The following is a 10,576-nucleotide window of genomic DNA, read 5'->3' on the forward strand; positions in this document are numbered from 1 at the left end:
CAGTGGCGTGATCTCTGCTCACTGCAACCTCTGCCTCCTGGGCTCATGTGATCCTCCCACCTCAGCACTCCAAGTAGCTGGGACCACTGGTGCACATCACCACACCCGGCTAATTTTTACATATTTTCTAGAGACGGGGTTTTGCCATGTTGCCCAGCCTTTTCTCAAACTCCTGGGTTCAAGCAATCCCATTTTTTGGCCTCCAAAAGTGCTGGGATTACAGGCATGAACCACCACACCCAGCCCAATCATCTTTTTATTTTATTTTATTTATTTTATTTTTTTTTTTTGAGACGGAGTCTCGCTCTGTCGCCCAGGCTGGAGTGCAGTGGCGCGATCTCGGCTCACTGCAAGCTCCGCCTCCCGGGTTCACGCCATTCTCCTGCCTCAGCCTCTCCGAGTAGCTGGGACTACAGGCGCCCGCCACCACGCCTGGCTAATTTTTTTTGTATTTTTTTTTTTAGTAGAGACGGGGTTTCACCGTGGTCTCGATCTCCTGACCTCGTGATCCGCCCGCCTCGGCCTCCCAAAGTGCTGGGATTACAAGCGTGAGCCACCGCGCCCGGCCCCAATCATCTTTTTAAAGATGAACATATACCATAGATCACCAGGTAACTGCTGTATAACCAAGTCATGCACATTTCAGGGCCTGTGTGTGTGTTTACAAGTGCACTATGTGGGCTAATTAGGACAACTTCATTCTGCACATGTAGTTCACGATACATCTGTGCAAAGTGAAAGATGACATAACTTCAGAAGCAGTGGAAAGACTGTGTTACCCTGGCTGACATGCTACAGGATGGGTGTGCAGAACTCAAGGAGCCTAAGTGTCAAGTCTGTGCCATGCTTACAAGGAAAAGCAATGATTTGGGTTCAGTCGAACATCACTCTCTCAGACTGATGCTGATAATTTGAATTTTACTGGCTTTTTTTGTAGTTACATGTGTGAACTTTATAGGAGCTAGATCAATGAGCTGACACACAGATTCATGTTCATACAAAATTAAGTTGTAATATTATAATGAAAATAATCTAAGCCAACCCCAAACCATTTTTCCTTTAGAGTGGTAGTGTTCAAACTATCAGACCACGAACCACAGTTACAGAAACAATCTGCATCAAGACCCACCATATGCATACATACACCACACATTTCTGTCCCATGCTCATGCAATGAAAGTTTCCTGAAACAAAACTCCCTTATTACATATGATGGACCGTGATATTTTTCTATTCTATTTCATTTTTTTAAATGCTGGCTGTGACCCACTAAATTGGTTTTGTGCCCTACAGGCTGGAAAACTTAGGCTTTAGAATGGTATTCACCACCCAAGTTTGGCAAAGATCTAGACGACAAGTAAAACTTGCAGATGTTGGTCGGGCGTGGTGGCTCACACCTGTAATCCCAGCACTTTGGGAGGTTGAGGCAGGTGGATCATTTGAGGTCAGGAGTTCGTACCAGCCTGGCCAACATGGTGAAATCCTGTCTCTACTAAAAATACAAAAAAGTTAGCTGGGTGTGGTGGCGCATGCCTGTACTCCCAGCTACTTGGGAGGCTGAAGCAGGAGAATTGTTTGAACCTTGGAGGCGGAGGTTGCAGTGAGCCGAGATGGTGCCACTGCACTCCAGCCTGGGTAACAGAGCAAGACTCGGTATCAAAAAACAAATAAACAAAAAACTTGCAGATGTCACGAAAGTGAGAAGGATTGTAAACACAATGGGTATCAGTATTAGGGTTCAAGGACATCTTAAAAAACTGGTAGGTACAATGTTTAAGAACATCAGGCTCCATACCTAAATGAGATTCTGACTGTGTGGTTCATTAGTGGGATGGTCCCTCTTAGCCTCCTCCTAGTGCCCTCTGTAAAACAAAGGTAATGTCATCCTTCTAGGATTTCTGTGAGGCTCTAATAACTTATATGGCAGCATCAAGGGTTTAAAGGCATATATGGCTTTAAAGTTTAATAAGTCTTGGCCAGGTGCGGTGGCTCACGCCTGTAATCCCAGCACTTTGGAAGGGCAACGTGAGCAGATCACTTGAGCTCAGGTGTTTGAGGCCAGCCTGGGCAACATGGTGAAACCTTGTCTGTTTATTTAAAAAAATAAGTCCTCCACTTAGGTTAAAAAACCAATCACATGCATACAGGGCAGAAAGAGCCTAATAGTGCCATGTGGAAAAGCCCCAGGGGTTTTGACTTTAAGCTGAATGGGGGCCAGCACAATCTAGATATGGCTGCCAAAAAGGCTACTGCAATCTTGGATTGCATTTCTAAAAGGTCAGTCATAGAAAAAAAAAATAACATCCTCCTGTAGTTTGCACACTTGGGCCACATCTGGAGCATCAGGTTCTGTTCTGAGGGACATTTTAGAAAGGGGATTTTCAGCTGAAGCTTGTTCAGAAGACAGCAGCAATGGTTGTGGCCAGGGTGCCAGAGTGGGGACATGGGTTCAAAGGGTAGAACCAAGACTCCTGTGTGGACATTTTGAGGCAGATTTTAGTTAACACAAGAGAGAACTTTGAAAAGATGAAAATCAGTTGCCTTCTGAGGTACTATGTTCTCCCTTCTCTGGAATCACTTAACCAGAGGCAGGACACACGTGTCCCTGCTGGAGTCAGGATGTTGAGATGGGGTGGGAAGTTGGACCAAATGATCTTTAAGATTTTTATTCATGGCCGGGCGCGCTGGCTCACGCCTATAATCCCAGCACTTTGGGAGGCCAAGGCGGGCGGATCACTTGAGCTCAGGAATTCGAGACCAGCCTGGCCAACATGGGGAAACCCCGTCTCTACTAAAACTACAAAAATTAGCTGGGTGTGGTGGTGCGCACCTGTAATCCCAACTACTCAGGAGGCTGAGGCAGGAGAATCGCTTGAACCCGGGAGGCAGATGTTGCAGTGGGCCAAGATCGTGCCACTGTACTCCAGCCTGGGCGACAAGAGCAAGACTCCACCTCAAAAAAAAAAAAAAGATTTGTATTCACTGGAAGAAAGTGCAGTGATTTAAAATAAGCTAAAAAATATATTTTTATACTTCTCAGACCATGTTGCTGATAAAAATACAAGATGAGTTTGTTGCTGGCAGCACTACAAAGGAAGGCAATGGCTCTTCCAGGAGGCTCCCCCAGGGCTCAGGTTTGCTTAGCTAAAATTAGTGAATGACTCGCTTAGACATCCTCTATTATAAAACAGAAGGGACACAGGATCCGTGCAGAGTGTAAATGAAATGAGACGAAATAAAAACTGGCCTAGCGTTTCTTCATCATCTCCCTTCCTCCCTCTCTGCAGTCCTTATTACCCTGGACTCAAACTGTTTGGACACTGGGCTGGGTTCTGAGTGACTCTTCAGTTAGGAGGTTAAAGCAGAATCCACTGAAGCAAGCTGCAGACTGCTGGCGCTGGACATTGCACCATTTCAGCTTGGTTTCATTTTCCTCCCCAGCTGGTTCCTGAAATACTCCTATAGATCTCAAACAAATGTTTGCAAGTGTCTTCCCTAGTGTCACTCAGAGCTTTATGGCCACAGGCTGCAGACCGGGGCAACCAAAAGAGAGACCGATCTCCCTGCCACTACAGAATTAATCTCCTGGAATTAACCATGAAAAGGAAAAGAGAGGCATTTCCCACTGATGTTTGGAAATGAAAAGTGGTTAAGAAGAGGTAGCATAGATACCTAACTGTAAGACTATGATCAAAGGCACTTTAGAACCTCATTAATTTGGAACCTTATATTTAAAATATACAATTTGGACATAAATTATGCTTAACTTTTCTTTCATACTATTTAAAGCGAGCCTAAATGGTGTTCAAAGATTGCAAAGGGACCCTTAGTCAGAATAATTGTTTTATACCACTTCCGCCACTTTAATAGTGCCACTTGGTTTTAACAGTAGTTTACATCCGGTCACTGAAACCAACACTTAACAACATAGGTAAGTGGGATTAGTGCATATTCTTGAAAGAAAAAGCTGCATTGCTTTCAAAGTTATATCATTCAGACTTTTCATTAAGTTAGGTTGGCTAAAACTTTCCCAACAGTCCCCAGGCTAGTGAAGTTTTACAATATTTACTATACAAACAATAGTACCTCTCTTAGTCTCCAAGGAAAACTCCAGGGCATCAAACAAGGTTTGAAGGCAGCATAGGGTAGGGATGGGGATGCAGGTGCCTGATGGGACCACACACAACATTCCTTTCCCATATTGGAAACCAATTTAATTCCAAAACCAGCAGAAAAGCACCCCCTGAGTTTCTGGACTGATCATCCGCCTCTACCTCCTGTCCCCTCCAGCACAGCCTTCTCTTCCTACCCCCTTGGCCAAACTTGGTAGAAAAACTGCTGGCACCCTGCTGTCCCCTCCCTCCTTCCCTACTCACTCATTTCCCAGCAGCATTAGGACGTCCACCCTGGCACTGTGCTCATGCTGCACCTGCCCAGGTCGCCAGCGACCTCCTTGCTGCTCAATCCAACAGCCCCTCTGACCAGTGCCTCTTCCTCGAAATTCCCATGGACTTTCTCCCACCTCTCCTGCCACCTCTTCCCCTTGTGGGCTCCTCTTCCTTTGCCACCCCTTAAATACTGATGTTCCCCAACATCTGTCCTTTCTCCTCACCCAGCACCCTTTCCCTGGGTGACCATGCCTACTCGCACGGCTTTACATACCTTCCACAGGCTGGCAACTCATAGGCCTGTGTCTGGCCCAGATCTCTGCTCCACGTGTTAGACCTGTACATCCAGCCCTCTGTGGGTCTTCCATTAGGGCTGGCCACAGACACTCAGAGCACTGAGCTGTCAGCTTTGCCCATTCTTTCTCCAGCTTTCTCACCCTCAGCCACCACAGGCCTTCTTCCAGATCCTTGAAAAACTTGAGTCTCTGCAGCTGTCTTTCCTTGCTTATAGCTCTTTCTGTTCTCTTCACTAGCTAAGACCTCACCCTTCAGGTCTCTGGCTATTTGACTTTCCCAGCATAATTTAAGAGCCATTATGTACAGGCATGCCATTTCCTCAGAGAGGCCTTTTTGGACCCCTGAGATGAGGTTAACTCCTTTGGGAACACTCACCACCCATTAACTAATCACGAGCCCAATGTATGTGAGGGCTCCCCAGGGTGGGCCATGTCTGTTTATACCACTGAACTGCAGACACCAAGGCCTGGCACATGGCTCACAGATACCTTCAGTGCCTATGGGCTGTATGAATATCCTGGGTTAAAGCAGCCTCTCTTCTGGTATCTCCAATCAGGACAAAACCTAAGTATCCCCCTCACTGCCAACCAATCATCAAGTCCTCATGATTCCACCTCATAGACAAATCTCCCTACAGTGTACCCAGGCTCCCCATCCTCATCACCATGATCCACCTGAGATACTGCCCATGGCCTCTAAAACTGCTTCCTGGCCTCTGGCCTCCCCCTTAGCCAGCCTCCACAATTTGGTTAGAAGGCTCTTTAAAATGCAAATCCCATCCAGCTACTCTCCTAATTAACCATCTCAATTGTTCCCTGATGCTCTTGTGATAAACTTATAAAGGCCAGAACAACCTGTCCCTCCCTGGTCCTCCCTCCTGACCTCTTTCCCTTCCAACTCTCCCAACACACACTTCAGTTTTTCATTTCTGGAATTAAAACATGCCACCCTGTTTCACTTGGAGCCTGAAGCACACTCTCTCCCATTTGCCCAGCCAGCTCCTGTCCTTCAGAGCTCATTTATACTCACTCAGGGAAAGCCTTTTCTGACCTCCTCCCACCTCAAATCTGGGGCAGGTGACCCTGCTACCCGCCCGTGCATACTCCAGGCACCCTTCGGCACTGTCCCATCTACACAGAGCTGGTAGTGTGTCCCTGTCCCACGGTCTTTCTAGGCCTGACTTGGGGAGAGAACGTAACAGGAAGAGAGACCTCTGAGCCCTGGCCACCAGGCTGCAGGCTGTTCGACTATTCTTTTCACTGAGAATGCTACTCTTGAGACCCAGCAAATGAGAAAAAGCGCCTACAGAAATACCACAACAGTAGGCTTTAGGAAGCTTTTCCTTCTGGAGAGAACTAGGCTCCATCTCCACAACCCAGGCCTTGGGGGTAACTTGGCTTTTTTTGCCTGTGGGTTCCTGCCATCGTGGCTCTGGCTTTCTTGGCCTTTTGCTATGGTATTTCCCCTGGAGGAATTTCACACTGTGCAAACAGTCTTTCTCTTGGCTATTTTGGTCAGCTCAGCTGGGCTGTAAGCCAACAAAGCAGTTTCTAAGCCCAGGCTTTTCCAGTTGCCTAGCCTGGAAGAATTCAGAGCTGGTGAGGGAAAAGCATGCCCTGACTGGTTTTAGAGGACAAAGTTGGACCTCAAAGAAAGCTGACAAATGGGATAAGAGAATCCATTTGGATGAAGAAAGCAGCAACCTTGGTAGTGAAAGACTCCAAATTGTGCTGAATATTTCAATGAGAAGCAAACCTCAGTAATCACAATAACCATTATAAGGTGGGCACAGTGGCTCATGCCTGTAATACCAGCACTTTGGGAGGCCAAGACAGGAGGATCACTTGAGGTCAGGGGTTCAAGACTAGCCTGGGCAACACAGCAAGATGCCATCGTTACAAAAAATGTTTACAAACTAGCTGGGTGTGGTGGCGTGTGCCTGTAGTCCCAGCTCCTTAGGAGGCCAAGGCGAGAGGATTGCTTGAGTCCAGGAAGTCGAGGCTGCAGTGAGCCATGATTGCACCACTGTGCTCTGGCCTGGATGACAGTGAAACCCTGTCTTTAAAAAATAATAATAAAAATTTTAAATAAACAAATAAATTAAAACCATGGTAAAAGAGCCCAATAACAGTAAAACAAATTTCAATGGCTTTCATTAAATGAGAACAACTCTGGGCAGTGGCTTGCTAATGCCACAGGCCGAAGGAAGCAAGAAGGTGAGTAAGGAATGGAGATCTTGTCTCCACATTAACCCTTTACTGAGCCTCCCATCTCCCCTCACCCCACCATCTCAGACCCCCAGCCTCAGGCAATGACCCTTAGGTATGTCCACAATTTCATCAAGAAGTTAAAATTTCCCTCATCAGCTAAGATCCATTATGTCTCCCCTTCTCTTCAAGCAAAACTCCTTGTAGGAGTTACCTATACTTACTGTCCTTAATTTCTCTCCTGCTAGCTTTTCTTAAACCTGCTCCAACCAGGCTGCACCCTCCCCATGCATGCCACCAAAACTGTTCACACCACCAGACACCTCCATGTTGCTAAAAACCTAATGGCTACTTCTACTTCTTTTTTTTTTGGGGGACAGAGTCTCACGGTCACCCAGGCTGGAGTGCAGTGGCACAATCTCAGCTCACTGCAAGCTCCGCCTCCTGGGTTCATGCCATTCTCCTGCCTCAGCCTCCCAAGTAGCTGGGACTACAGGTGCCCGCCACCACACCCAGCTAATTTTTTTTTTTTGTATTTTTAGTAGAGACAGGGTTTCACTGTGTTAGTCAGGATGGTCTCAATCTCCTGACCTCATGATCCGCCATTCTCGGCCTCCCAAAGTGCTAGAATTACAGGCATAAGCCACCGCACCCGGCCTACTTCTTTTTTTTTCGAGACAAAGTCTCGCTCTGTTGCCAGGCTGGAGTGCAGTGGCGCAATCTCGGCTCACTGCAACCTCCGTCTCCTGGGTTCAAGCGATTCCCCTGCCTTAGCCTCCTGAGTAGCTGGGAATACAGGCATGTGCCACCATGCCCGACTAATTTTTTGTATTTTAGTAGAGACAGACAGGGTTTCACCATATTGGCCAGGATGGTCTCAATCTCCTGACTTCATGATCCGATCACCTCGGCCTCCCAAAGTGCTGGGATTACAGGCATGAGCCACCGCGCCGGCCATGGCTACTTCTTAAACCACATCATCCGTGTTGCTCTGACAGTTGATTGCTCTTCCTTTTGATCTTGGCTCGCTGCAACCTCCGCCTCCCAGTTCAAGTGATTCTGCTGCCTCAGCCTCCCAGGTAGCTGGGATTACAGGGGCCTGACACCACGCCCGGCTAATTTTTTGTATTTTTAATAGAGCTGGGGTTTCACCATGTTGGCTAGGCTGGTCTTGAACTCCTAACCTCAAGTGATCTGCCCGCCTCGGCCTCCCAAAGTGCTGGGATTACAGGTGTGAGCCACCGTGCCTGGCCTCTTCTTCCTTGAAACACTTTCTTTACTTGGCCTCTAGGACACACCTGCTAGTCTCTGGCTAACTTCTCCCATATCTCCTTTGCTGGTTCTTCCTCTCCTCTCAAATTCTAAATGATTGGGTTGCCCCAGGACTCTGTCTCAGGACCTTTCTTCTGTCTACACCTGTTTCCTAGCTGATTTTGTCTAGTCTCGTAGGTTTAGAAACCAGTAAGATACAGATTCTATATAATTTTAACTCTCACATTTCTATCTTGACTTGTATATCCAACTGCCTACTGATAGCTCCACTTGGATGTATTAATAGGCTTTGTAAAGCTAACTAGCCCCAGCCGGGCGCTGTGGCTCACGCCTGTAATCCCAGCACTTTGGGAGGCCAAGGCAGGTGGATCACCTGAGGTCAGGAGTTGGAGACCAGCCTGGCTAACAGGCGAAACCTCATCTCTACTAAAAATACAAAAATTAGCTGGGCGTGGTGGCGCATGCCTGTAATCCCAGCTCCTTGGGAGGCTGAGGAAGGAAAATCGCTTGAACCTGGGAGGTGGCCGTTGCAGTGAGCCAAGATTGTGCCACTGCACTCCAGCCTGCGCGACAGGAGCGAGACAACATCTCAAAAAACAAAACAAAACAAAAATCTAACTAGCCCCAAACAGTGCTCCCTATATTGTCCTAATCCTGTGACGCCTTCAAAATTCCCCATTGCAGTGAATGAATAGTAACTTCATCTTTCCAGCTCCTCAGCCTTAAAACCTTGGGAGTTATCCTTATCTTTTTTCCACACCCTACACTTCACAGCAAACACTCTATCTTCAAAATATATGCCCAATCTGACTGCTTCTACCACCTCCTCCGTCATCACCTAGGTCCAGGTTTCTATCATGTCTCCCATGGATTAACCTCCTAGCTGCGCTTCTGACCTTGACCCCATTAGTCTATTCTCAACACATCCAGAGTAAGACCCATCACACTTAAATGAAACCATGTTATTTCTCTGCTCAGAGGCCCCCAATACCATCCCATCTCCCACTCAAAGTAGGAGCCAAAATCTCCATTGTGACACATAAGGCCCCTGTGTGACCTGACCTCTTTCACCTGCCCTGTCACTCTCCCTCTCTCACTGCTTTAGCTAACATGGTGGCTCCCTGCTGTTCCTGAACATACCAAGTACGGCCCCTGCTGAGGGCCTTTGCATTGCTCTTCTCTCTGCTGAGTTCTCACCCTCCTCCCCTCACCCCAGATAGAAAAAGGCTCAATCTCCTCCCCATTCCTTCAGGGTTTTACTCAGATGTCACCTTATCATTGAGACCTTCCCTGATCACCCTATGTAAATTGCCACCCCCCTTTTTTTCCTTATCCTCGTTTTGCCTCCTTAGCACTTTTCATTGTCTAACAAATATCTATTCGTTATTAATTGTCTCCCACTAAGATGTAAGCTTCCTAAAGGCAGGGACTTCTCTGCCTTATTCACTGATGTATCCTAGTCCCTGGCACATGGTAGGTGCTTAATAATCTATATTTGTTGAATAAGTGAATGAATAAATCCTGAAGGTTTTAGAGCAGGAGAGCCTAAAGCGAGTTTAGGAACCAAAGGAGAAAAGCTGCAGATTTGCATATCCTGGCACTAGGTCAGGATCCACTCCACAGCTGGGTTTAGCTGACCCAGACCCTGATGGAACCCTCAACCCCACCAGTCACCTCACATGTGGGCCAGTGCAGTCCAGTCCTGCCCCTGGCCAAAAACTTCAAAGCTCACGCCTCTCATCACCACACACCAGGTACTACTGCATTTCAATGCTTCTCTCAGTTGACATGCATTAATGCTTCTCTCCATTGACATGCATTGGCGGAGCCGGGATTGCACCACTGCACTCCAGCCTGGTGACAGAGCAAGACTCCGTCTCAAAAACAAAAACAAAAACAAAAACAAAACAAAGCCGGGTGCGGTGGCTCACGCCTGTAATCCCAGCACTCTGGGAGGCTGAGGCGGGTGGATCATCAGGTCAAGAGTTGGAGACCATCCTGGCCAACACAGTGAAACCCCGTCTCTTCTAAAAATACAAAATTAGCTGGGTGTGGTGGCGCGTGCCTGTAGTCCCAGCTACTCGGGAGGCTGAGACAGGAGAATCGCTTGAATCCAGGAGGCAGAGGTTGCAGTGAGCCAAGATTGCACCATTGCACTTCAGCCTGGTGACAGAGGGAGACTCTGTCTCAAAAAAAAAAAGATAACGAAGGCACTTGAATTTGAATGCCGCCTGTCTGTCTCCACCCTTAATTCTTCTTTCCAAAACGTGATTGTCATTTGCTAGTTTGCATCCTGACTGGGTCACATCCCATTGTACTGGAAGGGACTCTGGAAGTGTGTGGGGGTGGGGGCAGCATAGGGTGAAGAGAACCTGATCAAAGCAGGCCCAAGAAACAGCATCAAGTTTTTTT

At 47.4% G+C, this 10,576-nt stretch overlaps 2 protein-coding genes across 26 annotated transcripts in view; one reads left to right on the plus strand and one right to left on the minus strand.

Annotated features, from left to right (window-relative positions):
- The window catches only part of SP6 (Sp6 transcription factor), a 97,496-nt gene that overhangs the window by 30,599 nt on the left and 56,321 nt on the right, over positions 1 to 10,576 (plus strand). For 2 of the 13 annotated variants that reach the window (XR_010118094.1, XR_010118096.1), the window contains one exon: positions 3,288 to 3,766. The exons of 10 other annotated variants lie outside the window; for them this stretch is intronic. The gene's annotated coding sequence lies outside the window, so the exon portion shown is untranslated. Of the gene's footprint in view, positions 1 to 3,287; positions 3,767 to 10,576 lie in introns of those variants that run through there. One more of the 13 variants, XR_010118097.1, reaches the window with a different exon arrangement.
- The window catches only part of SP2 (Sp2 transcription factor), a 36,318-nt gene that overhangs the window by 20,968 nt on the left and 4,774 nt on the right, over positions 1 to 10,576 (minus strand). For 2 of the 13 annotated variants that reach the window (XM_063628784.1, XM_063628786.1), the window contains one exon: positions 1,796 to 1,862. The exons of 9 other annotated variants lie outside the window; for them this stretch is intronic. Coding sequence is in view for 2 of the 4 variants with exons in the window: in XM_063628778.1 (XP_063484848.1) it covers positions 4,087 to 4,167; positions 4,663 to 4,756 (175 nt within the window). In the remaining 2 variants the exon portion in view is untranslated. Of the gene's footprint in view, positions 1 to 1,795; positions 1,863 to 4,086; positions 4,168 to 4,662; positions 8,570 to 10,576 lie in introns of those variants that run through there. 2 more of the 13 variants (XM_063628778.1, XM_063628780.1) reach the window with 2 other exon arrangements.

Source organism: Symphalangus syndactylus, chromosome 20 (assembly GCF_028878055.3).
Source record: "Symphalangus syndactylus isolate Jambi chromosome 20, NHGRI_mSymSyn1-v2.1_pri, whole genome shotgun sequence".
In the NCBI taxonomy this organism is placed as follows: Eukaryota; Metazoa; Chordata; class Mammalia; order Primates; family Hylobatidae; genus Symphalangus; species Symphalangus syndactylus.